Source organism: Oryctolagus cuniculus, chromosome 2 (genome assembly GCF_051225735.1).
Source record: "Oryctolagus cuniculus isolate XC-2025 breed Fujian yellow rabbit chromosome 2, ASM5122573v1, whole genome shotgun sequence".
Lineage (NCBI taxonomy): Eukaryota > Metazoa > Chordata > Mammalia > Lagomorpha > Leporidae > Oryctolagus > Oryctolagus cuniculus.
The window spans coordinates 36,708,040-36,724,846 of NC_142868.1; the positions used below are offsets into that span (position 1 = coordinate 36,708,040).

General features: G+C 34.9%; 1 protein-coding gene across 1 annotated transcript in view; it reads left to right on the forward strand.

The window, feature by feature from the left end:
* The first annotated feature begins 480 nt into the window (after nucleotides 1-480).
* The window catches only part of GRXCR1 (glutaredoxin and cysteine rich domain containing 1), a 135,969-nt gene continuing 119,642 nt past the window's right edge, over nucleotides 481-16,807 (forward strand). The window contains exon 1 of the mRNA XM_008248370.5: nucleotides 481-909. Within this exon, the coding sequence (XP_008246592.1) occupies nucleotides 526-909 (384 nt within the window). The 5' untranslated portion in view covers nucleotides 481-525. The remainder of the gene's footprint in view (nucleotides 910-16,807) is intronic.

Genomic DNA, 16,807 nt, shown 5'->3' on the forward strand with positions numbered 1-16,807 from the left:
ATGAGAAATCTCCCTATAAAAATGAAAGAATTAAAAACTGTTGGGGGAAGGCTATGACCCATTGCATAGTTGGAGTCCACATTGTTTCTCTGACTTCAACCCTGTACAATGTATTGTAGAGACTTTGCTGCTGCAAAGATTCTTTGCAGCACTCATCATTGGCTTCAAAGTTTGATTTTTCATTTCCTTATCCCATACTTACTTTCTGTTTCATTGCATGCCACTTTCTTGCATTTGTCCTGTTAAAGCGTCCACCATGGCCATTTAATATTTAAAGGCCTGGATCATTTTGCAGGTTTTAGTTTAAAGGTAACCATAGCACACACACACACATTCATTATTAATTGCAGAGATGCACTGTGAGTTCTTGGGAATCTTCTTTCCTTTCAACATTAGTTTCATAGGAGTGCTGCTGTCAGCAGAAGTAAGAAGTAGTAAGCTTTGATATTGTTATAGGGCAAGTGGACCAGTGCAGTGACAACCGATCCAGAATGCTGTAAACTGCTCGTATGGGTGGAGGGGACCATGCTAAAAAGGGAGATGAAGCCGGAAAATGACAGACCGCGGAGAGTCCGGTTTCGGATCGCATCATCTCACAGTGGGCGAGTTCTGAAGGAAGTGTATGAAGATGGACAACCCTCAGGCTCCCTGGATTCGGAATGTGCCAGTATCTGTGGGATAGATGGACTGAGTGATTCTGATGGACATCAAAATGGCCACATAGGATCCGAAGGTGATGAGCATGAGAATGACCAGGATAACTTGCTGGTGTTAGCAAGGGCTGCCAGTGAGAAGGGCTTTGGTACAAGAAGAGTCAACATTTTAAGTAAAAATGGCACAGTGAGAGGCGTCAAATACAAAGTGAGTGCTGGGCAAGCCCTGTTTAACAATTTGACCAAAGTACTACAGGTAAGTCATTATACCCTCTTCCTCCTAAGCTTTGTTCCTAATTCCATTTCTGAGCACATCTCAATTCTCAATTTAAAGCAAGCCTCTTTTAATCATGACTCCTATATACCTCACAAGACACTCCACTATCTAAGATATTGTCTCCACAGCTGTTGACGAAATACAGGGTCATTATTCTTGACAAATCAGTGTAACTTCTCAAAGCCGTATTACTACCATGTACGTGGACTTTCCTTCCCATGTGATAATGACAGCTCCGAATCTATTTCTTAGCTCAGAAGGGAGACAGACTGTTGTGATCAAAGCATCTGAGCAAAACAGAAGTTAATTTGTTCCCTCTTTATTATCCTCAAACACCAGTTTAACGTTCATCATCACTTGTGTACGTAATTTCAAACAGCAAAGGTTGAGTGCTTACGCTCAGTGAAGCTGGAATCGTTTGGAATGTTATCAAACTATAAAGGCTGACTTTGACTTCCTCCCAATCCTGAAGAGGTTTCATCTGAGGTCCATTTCTCCATTAATTTGCCCATAATCACTCTAGAGCAGCACTTGAAAAATTATTACTCTATGAATATATAGACCAAGATCCAGATTTTAGAGTAAAAAATTATCCTGTAAAGTGTGCCAAATTACATAATATAGGTATGTATGCATTATTCATATTCAGATGCCTTAGACAGAAGATCTAATGTCAAGAGAAGTTTTTGAAACTGCCTGGAATCAGTGGTAAAATGATTTTTTTTTGCATCTAGATATCATTATCTCAGGAATGTAATTCATAATCATTACCTTTAAGGTAGCAGACAAATAGTTTTCTATATAATTTCATTTTCTATTATCCTCAATATTTAACTACAATGGCACATTTGATAAATTATTCAATGTTTTTCATAATATGAGAAAATGAGAATTGTGGACAGAAAGAACTTCAATAAAATTACTTAATGTTTTTTTATTCCAGAGGAAATAGTTGAAAAAGATCACATCATGAGACTGAAAAATAATTTTAGTTTTTGTTAAAGAAAAACAAATTAGTTAAGATTATGTTCACATACAGAATTTACCTATGAAGTAATTAAAGATTAGGAGTAGAGATAAAAACCCAAAGTCAGAAACTGATGAGTCTATATTATTTAGATTGGAAAGAGGCATGCATAGATTTCTAGAGCTGTGACTATTAGGTTAAGAAAATCTTAGTGGTCTTGGAGTTTTCCCAGTGCAGAAATTACTGCTAAGGTGTAGCCCCCGACTTATTGTAACAATTAAGTTCTTAAATGCTGGCATTTATTGTGGTTAACTTTGCTTGTCATTATTTGAATTGCATTGCAATTTGGAGAGTTGTGTGCAAAACTGATATACTTATTTTGGTACTCTGATTTGCACTTGTTTACTTAAATATTCCAAAAAAGTATCATGCATGAGCAAATATCTTAAATCTTTGAAATCGACAAGAGAAAAACTATTCTCCTTCTTATGTCTTTACCCTGACAGTGCTATAAGCTCAGAGACACAAAATAAAAAAACAATTCAAAGCCAGCCTTTTATACCAGATTAGGTTATAGTCCTTACTAACATGTTTTCTACACGTAATTCCACCACCTTTTTGGAGAAAAAGTCTAGCAAAACTGTCTTTTTCTAGTAATTTAAACTCATTCAGTTTATTCTCAGCTTTAAAAGGAAAATGATGTTACTAGCAGAGGGGCCTCAAAGTTTTTGATATTTAGTTACTTATTTACCATCTCATTCTTCCTTCTTGTTAATCTAAGTAATGTAGTTTGCATATGGTAGGGAATTTCAACTTCTGGCTATCATCTTAAGTTTCATCATCATCATGAACATCAAGTGAATGCTCTCTGATCTCTCCAGGGGAAACCTTTAGTTACAGGAGCTCCTGCTCTTGGAGCAGGCCTGCCAGTCACATATTGACATCGTTGTGTGAAAAGAACCCCTGGTTTGTGTCCTATAGTCTGTGCAACATCTCACAGAGACCTGATTTAGGTGCTTGCCCCTTACTCAGAAAGTATCATATGGGGTGACACATGTCTTAGGCATACGTCTCAGGATAACTGAGTAGGTTCCCACAGGTATCCCACAATGCAGTAGCAGAGAAGGGCCAAGCTAAGAATTTGCCATTCAATTTCTCCTATACCCATGACCAGACATGACTTTTTCCCTGGATCTCCACATATTTTCCATATTGCTTGAAAAGTAAGCAGCAAACTTACCTGGAAATAATGGTAACTTAGCAGTTTTTCTCAAGGAGGAGAGAGTGAGCTTTCAGTATCCCAGATATCTGATGAAGGTTCCAATGCTTGGCCAATCTTACTGAACAAGGAACAGTGAATGAAGAAACAGTAAGATTTCTCTTCCTGTTTTAAGTTATAAAATCTTGAAGCACTCACTTTGGATCTTGAGAGGAAATTTTAAATATAAACAACATGAAATATAAACAATTTGAAAGGCTCCTAAATTATTTTGCTTCCTCTTTATTAATTTTCTACTCTGCCATTCCTGTCTCACAAAACAGTCACAGATGTGTTGCCATTGCATAGAGAATAGTCATTGAGATGATTTGCTTTAACACATTTTTACTTAGCAGTATTTATTTGGAAAGTTTTCAAAGGAACATTAGAACTGATTTCTATATCATATAACAATTTATCCTGGATAATTCTGGATAATTGAGGATATGTGATATTAATCAAGGTCCTTAAGAGTGGTAATGTGACCAGGAAGCAAATAAAGTTCATCTGGCTGATTTAGTGACCAAAAGGGCGACTCATTGATGAATCACTCAAGGATCTCCAACTGGTATAGATTATGACTTTTCACATTTAGGTTGAATTTCCTATCTCTCCCAAAGATAACAAGAATACAATGCTAAAGAGAGGCCAGTTTGGAATTATGAAAACCTAGAATCTAGTCATAGCCTAGACATATGTATTTACTACAAGCTTTTTCGGTTATTCCTAGAAGCACCAAGGTTTGAAAATCATTGATTTACAATTTATATGTGAAAATCATCCAGCTCTATAGGATAAACGAAAACATTCCTTAATTTCTTATGTCCTCAAGCAGTTAATGAAGAAAATGAGAAAGATGTGCACTGACAGATGATTTGTTCTTTTGATCAAGTTATATAAGGATTTTTCCCAAGTTAATGATGAGTAGAGATTATCCTGACATGTTTCCTATTGATGGCCTCATTTATTAATTAGTTTATTTGGGAACAGGAAGGACCAGAAATTTTATTTATTATTTCTATTTAGATAAATAGTTTGATTCCTAATTACTAGAAATTTTTAGAAAACAATATTTTTATTTTCTTTTAAAAATTAACCGCTGTTCTTTCTGCAAAACGAATTATAAAACCATTAGATAACTTGTAGCTATCATTACTCAGTTTACATGGTAGGGTTTGGGATATACCTTAGCAGCAATATATTTCTAAAGTCTCAGGGTGGATCAGTGTTGCAGATAATAAAGGGCATTCATTTTTGTTAATTTATTTTTATGGGATTAAGTTTCAGATAGAAATATTTTCCTGAATTCATCCTCAAACTGTGTGAGTACAATGTTATAATCTTCCATAATTTTAATTCCCTCTCCTCCAAAGTGAAAAACGTGGTATTAGAGAAAAATAGATGCAAAGAAGGAAAATAAGTACACCATATATCATAATTTGGCAGCTTCTTTTCAGAACTCAAACATATAAACCCTGTGTATGTATGCACATGAATATCTCTGGTTAGTGTGCTATTTGTAAATTAAAATAAATAATTTGCTTGCATAAAAGTTGCATTTTGCTCAGGGCTTTCACATATATTACTTTACTTAATTGTACCCAAAGTTTTGTGAAAATTATTGTTATAATATCTGCTTTTATAATGATCAGAGAAATCAAGTGACTAGCTAATAATACAAGAACTCTCCATTTTGCTACTTGACTTTTTAATTTTCAAAGGTATAACATCAAAGACAAAAATCCCAGATTTACCTTATAGAATGTTAAAGTGACAAATATGAATATTTATGATACTACTTATATCATGTTGGATATAATCTTATTTTTGAAGCTTCGGTATTTAATTGGCAAGTTATAAAATGCCATTTAACATTCGTCTTCATCTAGAGAAGATTTTTCATCAGTTAAGTAGCTTTCACTCAGTTTTAAGCAGTGCTTTGCAAATTTATCAAAACCCATTATTTCCATAACATCATTTGATTAACTTTATTTTTTTTAAGGTTTATTTATTTATTTGAAAGTCTGAGATACACAGAGACAGAGATAGGAGAGGTAGAGAGAGAGAGAGGTCCTCCATCCGGTGGTCCACTCCCCAGTTGGCTGCAACAGCTGGAGCTGTGCTGATCCGAAGCCAGGAGCCAGGAACCTCTTCTGGAACTCCCACGCAGGTGCAGGGGCCCAAGGACTTGGGCCATCTTCCCAGGCTATAGCAGAGAGCCGGATTGGAAGTGGAGCAGCCAGGTCTCGAACCGGCGCCCATATGGGATGCCAGCACTTCAGGTCAGGGCATTAACCCACTGTGCCACAGCGCTGGCCCCTGATTAACTTTCAAGAGATTCAAAGGGCTGATACTGAAAGAGGAAAGCTTGGTTACCACAAGTAAGACTCCTGCTCAGCATTGCTCACTAACTCAGGATAGATGTTATTATCAGAAGTTTCTGGCAGTATTTCTTATCCATCTCTAGTTCATTGAATCTAGCGCTGGTAACAGAATAATATTCCAAGAAAACAAGACAATATTCTCAGTGACTCTTTGGTCCTGATGGTTTATTTGGACCACTCTGGAAATACAATGAGAACAGAAATAGTTAGCACTGATTGAGTACTTACTGAATGTCAGGCAGGCACTGTTCACATTATTTTTGTGCATTGTTGCAATGTCATTATTAATAATTTGAGCTCCTTATTTGTGTAAGAAACATTAAGTTATAGAATTTTTAAATATAAATTATCCACAGAAGTTTTTATATAGTTTTATAGCAAAAGAAGCATCTATTAATAGACACATTTCTGTTTTACTTACTAGAAAGCAGGCAAGTAACTCTAGGATTTTTGATACAATTGTAAATGATGCAGAAAACTACTCTCTCTCTCTCTTTTTTTTTTTTTTTTTTGGACAGGCAGAGTGGACAGTGAGAGAGACAGAGAGAAAGGTCGCCCTTTTCTGTTGGTTCACCCTCCAATGGCCGCTGCGACCGGCACACTGCACTGATCCAAAGCCAAGAGCCAGGTGCTTCTCCTGGTCTCCCATGTGGGTGCAGGGCTCAAGCACTTGGGCCATCTCCACTGCCTTCCTGCGCCACAGCAGAGAGCTGGACTGGAAGAGGAGCGATGGGGACAGAATCTGGCGCCCCGACCAGGACTAGAACCTGCTGTGCTGGCGCCGCAGGTGGAGGATTAGCCTAGTGAGCCGTGGCGCTGGCCAAGAAACTACTCTTAAAAAATTAGATGCTTGACCTCCAAAAGTTAGGAAAGAAAATCACAAAGTTGTGTTTGGGTCTACAGCTATATTATTTATGTATAATGAAAGAATTTTAGAGTCCTTTGACCTCCTTCTACACACCATTCCTTAGCTACTCTTTGTCACAGCATTAGACACCAATACCGAGTAGGTCCTTGATATATGTTCTTTATCAGAATTAATGAATTAAGTGAAATTCCTTAGGTAGTGTTTATTTTATTCCATTTCTTTCTCTTTTGGATCTGAAGATTTCTCATGTTGCATAGGACTAGAGTTTGCATGGTGAAGTGTTCTGGGTTCATTCCATTTCATTCTTTCTCTTGTGGTTCATCTTCAATACTACTTCAATCTTCATCAGCCATTTATGGCATATGTACTATGGAGTGGATGCTATATTAGACAGTATGAGGAATAAGACCCACCTCCTGCACTCATAGAAATTTCAGTGATGTATGGGAGTGATCATGTAGAGCGATTCCTTGAATAATTGGGATACAAACTTGACTTTACTTCCTATTTCCAGAGAGCTCTCTCTCTCTCTCTCTCTCTCTCCCTCTCCTTATTGTCCAATAGGCTTTACTACTCATTCTTCACTTCTCCAGTGCTTTTCTCCCTTTTATCTTTCTCTTATTAGATCATTGTTATTGTATCATTTTCTTCAGTTCTCACTTGCTTTCTTTCTAATTAGTTCTGTCTCAAGAACCAAAAACTGAAAATAATCTGTATAATTAATTACACGTCTCTTCATCCTTCAAGTCCCCAGAAGTGAATTATAGTAACTCTCATCATGAACTGACTTATCCAAGTTCAATGAATCTTATTAAAACTTCTTTTCTCTCTAATTCAACAAATATATAAGTAATACAAGTAAGATGGACTTTCACTGTCCTCTACACATATATCATCACAACATTTTAATTTGTGTAAACTTGGTTTTGATTGCCTGAACTTAATCTGTCTGAACTTTGTCTTCAGGACAACATGCTGAGAAAATTAATGGAAATTCAAGTTTATATGAAATTGCCTGATAAATTGTTATAGACAGCCCATAGTTAATGTATACTTAGGTAATTAGTACCTTATGTTTCCAAACTTCAAGTAGTTAATGTAAAAATGAACAGTTTTATTGAGATGCAATTCACAACATACAATTCACTCATTGAAAGTGTACAAACCAATGATAGTTAATATGTTTGCAGAATTGTGCAAAAGAACATTTTATCATCCAAAAAAGAAATGCCATAACCATTTATAACCATTTCCTGTTTGTCTCCCGTCTCACCACCTATCTTCTCCCCACAAGACTCTTGGCCCTAGGCAATCACTTATTAATCTTCTGTCTCCACATATTTTCCTAGTTTGCACATTAAAAAATCATCCTAATTGTATGCATATATCTTTTGACTAACATTTTCCCATTCTACCTTCTTTTCAAGCAACTTAAGTCTCTGGAAACCAGCATTTTTCTCTCTCCTGTGAAATCAAGTTTTCCGTATTTTGCATGTGAGTGAGATCACATGGTATTTGTCTTTCTGTGCTTGGCTCACTTCAGTTAATATAATGTTCTCCATAATTATCCATGTTGTCATAAATGACAGGATTTCCTACTTTTTAATGCCTGAATAGTATTCCATTTTCTATATAGATAACACATATTCTTTATGCATACATCCCATGATGGGGTGATTATACTGATTCCACGTTTGTGGCTACTGTGAATAGTACCTAATAAACATGGGAGTATAGACCTTTCTTTGAAGAATGTTCAGTAGGAGGTATTGAAATCCCCTGTTAGTATTCTATTTTATCTTATCTCTCCTTGCAGATTTCTTAATACTTGATTTGTATACATAGGTACTCTGGTATTTGGTCTATATATATTTACAATTGCTGCATCCTTTTTACTGTATTAACCCTTTCATTATATATATACATATATTTAGCTTCTTTTTAGTGTTTTACTTAAAGTTATTATCTAATTATGATTGTTCCTGCTCCCTTTTGCTTTCTATTTGCCTGTACTATCTTTTTCCATTCCTGAACTTTAAGTCTATGTATCTTTACTTGTCAAGTGAGTCTATCATACTCAGAAAATAGTCTGTCTTGCTTTTTTCCACCCATTCAGCCACTCCTTGTCTTTTGATTGGATACTTTAATACATTTACATTCAATATAATTATTTATAGGTAAGGACTAACTAATACCATGTTTTTCATTGCATTCTAGTTGTTTTGATATTTTCTTTCTTCCTATCCTACTGTAAGTGGTTTTCTATCACAGTTTATTTCATGTTTTGCTTTTTGATTTATAATAGGTTGATCCATAATAGGTTTTATCTTGATATTACTATGAGACTTTCAAAAAACATCTTATGGTTGAAACTAATTATTTTAAGCTGATAATAGTTACGAACACACACACATGCGCACACACACAGTACTTTATTCTTTCACTCCACTGCTTCCTCCACATTTCAAATTGTTGATGTGACAATTTAAACTTTTAATGTGATATATTGCTTTAGAAATTATTGCAGTTATTTATAATAGCTTTGGATTTTGACCTTCATATTAGATACATAAGTGACTCACAAATCACCATTTTAATCCACTGAATTTTATACTTCTATATTTTCATATTACTTATTAGTAGTCTATTATTTTTGAAGACCTATCTTAACAATTTACTGTGAAACAGATTTGGTGGTAAATAATTTCATCAGCTTTGTTTATCTGAACAAATTTTATCTTTCCTTCATTGCTGAAGGATAGCTTTTCTGTTGTACAGTAATTTTGATGAGAGTTTTATATCTTCTTCAGCACATTGAATATATCTTCACACTCCCTTATGGTCTATAAGTTTCTGCTAAGAAGTCTGTTGCTAAATGTATTGAAATTCTCTTATATGTTATTTGCTTATTTTCTTTCTGCTTTCAGGATTCTCCCTTAGTGTTAGATCATTAACAGTTGTATTGTAATGTGACATAGGGTATTTTTTTTTTTTTGTATTTTAAGTATGATTTATGGCCTTTGACTTTTCTATACAGGACATTTGTATCTTTCTCCATGTTTCAGAATTTTTCTGCCATTATTCCTTTAAATAAGCTTTCTCTATCTTTTTCTTTCTCTATTCACTCTTAAGTGCTAATAATGATTTATATAGTAGCTGTTTTGATGCTGTCTCTTAAATCTGATGAAGTTTCTTCATTCTTTTTCTTTCTTTTTTCCTTTATCTCCTCTGATTGGATAATCCCAAATGTTTGGGGTTGTAAACAGCCGACCCATCCAGAATCACAGGCTAGACTAAATAGTAAAGGTCTATCAACACCAAAGAACACCTGCAAGTATCAGAAGAAATCTCCATCTCGTCAAATGTACAGGTATCAACATAAGGACCAAAGGATTCTGAAAAATCAGAGAAATATGACATCATCAAAAGAATCTAATAAAGCTACAGTTATGGACTCAGAAGAAATGAAAATATATGAAATGACTGAAAATGAATTTAGAATAATTCTCTTAAAGAAGTTCAAGGAATTACAAGAAAACACAGATAGAAAGTTAAATGAAATCTGGAAAACAATTTATGGAAAACATGAGAAATTCGAAGAACAAATAGAAATTAAAAAAGTTCAAATAAGAATCCTAGATCTCAAGAGTGCAATAACCGAAATTAAAAGATCAATAGAATGCTTTAATGGAAGACTTGGTACAGCAGAAGAAAGAATTTGTGAACTTGAAGATTGGACTTTTGTTTCCAAACTTTAAAAAACAACGTAACAGCAGCACCAGACCAAAATTCCTTTAGTGGCTTGCTTATGTTTGTATAGTTTTTGTTATTTTCTCTGAAATCCAGTAATATAAACATTCAATAGTCTATAAACTGATACGCTATACAAATATATCAATTTTTCAATCACTGTTGCCTATAAAGGAAATATAAAATTATAAACCAAAAAATATCACTCAAAACTTTTCAATTAAGGAGTTTTCATTCATGTGTTCAAATATACTCAACTCAGCTTTAACATTTTTTTTGTTTGATTTGATTCACCGTTTTGCTGACAAAATATGCCTTAGAACACTTGATCAATATGGAAAAAGGAGATGTACATTTTGTTCTTTGTAACTCTCCAAAACTGTTAATAAAGTAAATAATAGAAGTATGCCTTATTTTTGTTGTCATAAACAGCAAAGTTAGGACATAAAAACTAAGTTTTTTTTTTTTTTTTGTATCTTTAATGTAATTGATGGCACGGATTGAAGATCTTTTCTATATGAGAATTCGATACAAACTTGACCTGTCCACAAAGGGAGTACTGCAATAAAAGACAAGGTTTTGGCTTGCAAGAGAGTTTTTTAAAGAAGTTAAACCTCTTGGGAATTAAGTTCAGTGGAAAGAGAATAGAGATAGAGTCAGAGTATCAAACTGGAAGGGACTATATGAATGCCACATTAATTAAGGGAAAGAAGGTGGATGGATTATGACCTCAGGGGAAGTTGGTGCATCTGGAGGTCGCTGGGGAGAGGCTTCAATGATTACATCAGAGGCAGCCAGGGGCAGCATGCAGAGTGCTAGTCAGCCCTCCTGCTCATGAGTGCCTCAGAATGGGACCGTCACAACTCAGAGCAGCTGTTCTTAGATTTTACCTTTGGTGGGAAAACATGTTTATGTACTCTCATGACTATCTCATGGGTGTCTTACTTTGACAGCTGTCAGAATAATGCTTGTGGAGCATCTGGCCGATGTGCTGCCTTCCCATGTCCTGTGATCTTGCTAAATTTCTTCCAACCTGTCCCAAGTAGACTCTTCCCTTTCTAGTTGCCCAGGTTTCATTATTTATCCGCTGAGTAAAGATCACAGTGTTTGACATTCAGATCATTCATGCTGTTCCTGTGAAAAAATCTAACCGACCCTATATTTAGGAGGGAGTGAACAATGATTACTACTTACTTGGTATATTCATTTTCTATTGCTGTGAACATAAATTGCCACCAACTTTAGTGGTTTAAAGCAACACTGTATATCAACACCATATATCAGTATTTCTTAATAGTTATACAGGTCAGAAACCTGAAATGAGTATAATGAGGTTAAAACCAAGGTTTTGGCAGCACTGGTTTCCCTCTGGAGCTTTTGGGGGGAGAACTTACTCCTTGCAATTTTTAACTTCTAGGGTTGTCCACATACCTTGGCTTATGACCCTGCATCACTCTCACCTCTGCTTCCATTATTACTCCTTCTCTAACTCTCTCCCTATTTCCCTTTTAAAGATCTTTGTCATTACACTGAATTTACCCAAATAAGCAAGGATAATCTTCCTATCTTGAGAAAGGAGTGCATGTCTGCAAAGTCCCTTACACTATATAAAGTGACACATTCACAAGTTGTGTGTATTAGGATCTGGACATTTTGAAATAACTATTATTCTATCTACCATACTTGATATTAAGTTGATTCTGTCCATAAGACTAGGGCTGTATGACAGATAAATTATTACCTCCATGACTTTTTGTGCTCCCTTATGGTAGTACAATACATTGATGTGCTTTTGCCATGGCCACCTTAGGGAAGTGTATACTTATAGAGTCCTTATAGAAGTCTTATGACTTCCCCTGTGGCCAATGAAGTGACAATAGATTCAGCAATACAGAGGCTGAAATGTGTGTGCATAACTGCGCTTGCCCTCATACACTCCTCTATCACCATGAGAAGGATGCAGCATCAGGCCCACGGGTCCCAGAAGAATGAGAGACACAAAGAACAGATATAGATGAAGCTATGAGTTTAAACCAAGCCCTGCCTGGCTCAGCCCAGATCTGTTGAATGCCAGCTGACCCTCAGATTCATGTGTGTGCAATAAATGCTTAATGTTGTATTCTATTCAGTTTGTGGTGTTTACTAAGCATCAAAAGAAAACTGGTACAAGTTTCCAGATATTGAGTAACTTACCCAGTGGTAGCCAATCGGTAAGTCGTGAAACTATCCATTCGTTTGTCTTCAAAGATTGAGCTCCTATCCACAAAACAACTAGTATCTGTAATTCCTCATATTCCTGTTCTCTACAGTTTTTCTGCCAAGGTCTTATCTAATCTTTGATGGAGATTTCTCAGGACAAAGGATTCAGGGTCCTTGTCAGGACTGACTAGAAATCCTATTAAAACTTCCTATGTTTAATTCGATGAATACGCGAGTAATATAAATAAGATGGACCAGCTGTCCAGCTGTTATTCTTCTTTATGCATCATAACTCTTGTATAATCATGCCATTTTAATTTGTGCAACCCTGGTTTTAATTACCTGAGATTAATCTATCTGAACTATTGACTTCAGAAGAATATGCTGAGAAAATCCAGGGATTCCACAAAATGACATGAAACTGCTCACTAAACTCTCAGACAGCTCATGCTTACCACATAATTTGAGAGAAGGTACCTGATGTTTCCAAACCTTATTTATTTATTTAAAAAGCAGTTTTTATTTATATACAATTCACTCATTGAAAGTTCACAATCCAATGATACTTAACATTTTTCAGAGTTGTGAAAAAATCTCCAAAATTAATGTAAGAACATTTGATCATCCAAAAAAGAAACTCCATAATCATTTGTAGTCATTCGCTGTTTCTCTCCCCTTTCACCACCTACCTTCTACCCACAGGGCCTGTGGCCCCAGGAAATCACTTATCAACCTCCTATCTCTTCATATTTTCCTATTTTGCACGTTGAAATAATTCCTTCTATCTAACTCTAATTAAATATCTTTTAACTGTTTTCCCATTCTCTCCACCTTCCAAACAACTTAAACCTCTGGTAATCACCATTCTATCCTTTCTTTCTATGAGATTAAGTTTTCCATACTCTGCATGTAAATCAGATTACCTTGTGTTTGTCTTTCTTTGCCTCACTTATTTCACCTAATATAATCTTTTCCATACATATCCATGTTGTCACAAATGATAGCATTTCATACATTTTTGTGTCTGTATTATTCATTGTATCTATATACCACATATTCTTTATATATACATCCCTTGATAGATACTCATGTTGATTCCATGTTTTCATTAATGTGAATACTGCTGTAATGAACATGGGAATGTAGATATTTCTTCATCTGGGGAATGTTCCATGTGAATGTAATTGGGAAAAATGTGTATTCTGTGTCTGTTGGATGGAATGTTTATAAGTTTGATGTTTCCTTGTTGCTTTTCTATCTAGGTGATATGTCCATTGCTGAAAGTGGGGTCTTGAAATTCTCTACTATTATGTATTGTATTCTATTACTCCTTCAGATTATTAATAGCTACTTTAGATACTTAGGTGCTCTGATGTTACATCCATATATATTTACAATTGCTACATCCTTTTGCCAAATTGATCCTTATTATCCTTATACAATAACCCTTTGGTCTCTTTCTAGAGTTTTTGACTTAAAATTGTTTTATCTAAGTTGCTTATTCCTTCTCTCTTTTGCTTTGCATTTTTTCATCCCTTACCTTTCAGACTATGTATATCCTTATCTGTGAAGTGAAACTATGGCACACAGTAAATAGTTCTGTCTTACTTTTTCTACCCATTCAGCTGCTCCAGGCCTTTTGACTATAGAAATTAATCTATTTGTATTCATGAGAATTACCTATAAGTAAGGACTTGCTACTGCCATTTTGTTCATTGTATTCTTGCTGTCTTGTGATTAAATGATTTTCTCTTTTGGTATATCTTAATGACTTATGTTTTATTATTAATGTATCTGCAATAGCTTTTGCTTTGATGTTACTGAGACAGAAAACACAGTCAAAACAGGATATTTTATGCTGATAACAGCCTACTTTTGATCTCACACACACACTTTACACTGTACTCCACTGCTTCTCCCACATTTTGAATTTTTGATATCACAATTTCATAACTTTTAAAATTACATATCCCTTAACAAATTATCTTATTTTTAATAGTTTTGATTTTAACCTCCATACTACAGATAATATGTTCTACACAACACCATTACAATATTAGAAAATTCAGTTTGTGTGTTTATGTTTACCAGTGAAGTTTATGCTCTCAGGTTTTTATGTTACTCATTAGCATCTTTTTCTGTTTTGAAAACCTGCATTTACTGATTCCCGTAACACAGGTCTGGTTTGTTGGGGAAAGTTTTCTATTTCCTTCATTGCCGAAGAACAGCTTTGCTGGTGTGGGTATGGTATTCTTGATGGGAGTTTTATTTTTTCCTTCAGCACTTTGAAAGTACCATCTTGTTCCCTCTTTACTTGTAAAGGTTACTGTGGAGACGCCTGTTGCTGGCTGTATTGAAACTCATTCATATGTTCTTTGCTTATTTTCACATTCCACTTTCAGCATCCTTTCTTAGTTTTTTTGATATTTAACAATTTTATTATAATATGGTTTAAGACAATTTTTATATTTTTAAAGCATGATTAATGTCTTTGGCTTTCCTCTAGCTATATATTTGTGTCTTTCTCCAGAAAAGTTTTCTGCTATTATTTCTTTAAATAAAGTTTCTACCTTTTTTTATTTTTCTACTTCCTCTTAAGTGCTAATAATGACATGTAAATTTCTGTTTTGATGCTATCCCGTAAATCCCATAAGTTTTCTACAATCTTTTTCTTTCTTTTTTATTATTTCAAATGTGGGGTTGTAAGCAGCCAGCCTGTCCAGAGTCTCAGACTAGACTAAATAGTAGAGGTCTGTCACCACCAAAGAACACCTGCAAATATCGGAAGAGGTCACCATCTCATCAAATGGGCATGCGTCAACTTAAGGATACAAGAATTATGAAAAATCAGAGAAATACATCATCAGCAAAGGAAAATAATAGAAATCCAATGATGGACTCAGAAGAAAAGATCTATGAGATGACTGACAAAGAATTTAGAATAATTCTCTTAAAGAAAGTTAAGGAATTACAAGAACATATGGATAGAAAATTAAATGAAATTTGGAAGTCAATTCTTGGACAGCACGAAAAGTTTGACAAAGAAATAGAATTAAAAAAAATTCAAATAAGAATTCTGGAGATCAAAAATACAATAGCTGAAATGAGATATTCAATGGAACACTATGGTGGAATACTTGGTTAAGGAAAAGAAAGATTCTATGAGCTTGAAGAGTGGACATCTGTTTCCAAACCTTAAAAAAGCAATATAACAACAGGATAAGACCTGTCTTCTTTTGGAGACTTGCTTATGCTGGTAGAGTTTCTAATATTTTTTCTGAAATCCTGTAATGTAAACATTTAATAGTCTATAAACTGACACATTATATAAATACATCAATTTCTCAATCAGTATTGTCTGTAAAGGATATATAAAATTATAAACCAAATAAAATGTCATCCAGAAATTTTCAATTAAGAGAATTTTATTTACGTGTTCAAATACGTAATTATGATTTAAATCTCTGATTTTTAAATAATTCATTATATCACCTAATTGATGACAAATTATCAAGGGGAAAAATAGATTATAGTTTCATTTTACAATACTCCCTAACATTTAATAAAGTACATGTTTGGAGTATTTGTTGTTTTATTGATTCACACAAAAAAAAGTTAGAACATGAAAAGAATTAGGTTGCTTTTTTTCTATAACTTGTGTATAACTAATGGAATGGAAATAAGAATAGGGATTAAAGAGTACCAAACTGGTGCAGACTCCTCAAGTGTCATCTTAGTTTGGATGAGAAAAGAGTTGGATAGGCTATTTCCTTAGGGGAAGGAACATGGTGGGTGCTGAGATTGGGGGGAGGGGCTTCCTGGGTTTCCGCAGGTGCAGCATGGAGCAAGTGCCATCAGAGTAATGGTTGTGTATCATCTGGCAGAGTTCTTCCTTCCTACAGCATAAGGTCCTGCTGAATTCTTTCCAAACCGTCCCAAGTAAACACCTCCTTTTCTTGTGGTACAGGTCTCATTAACTTTCCCTGAATAAAGAACACAGGCTTTGGCATTCAGATTATTCAGGCTGTTCCTGTGAAAAATAAAGCCCACAATCTCTTTAGGAGGGTGTAGACAATGATTACTACTCATCTGGTATATTCATTTTCTGTTGCTGTTGAGAAAAATTACCACCAACTTAGTGGCTTAAAGCAAAACAAATTTTTTATGGTTCTGGAAATCAGAAGCCTGAGATGAATGTAATGGGCTAAAATCAATGTTCTGGCTTGGCTGATTTCCCTCTGGAAGCTTTAGGGGGGAATTTACTCCTTGCAATTTCTAGTTGCTAGTTTGTCCACATTCCTTGGCTTATGGCCCTGTATCACTCTCACATCTGCTTCCATTATTTCTTCTTTAATTCTCTCTAGTTATTTTTTTCTTTTCTCATTACATTTTTTGTCATTATATTGGACCCAAATAACCCAGGCTGGTCTTCCTATCTTGAGATTGGAAAG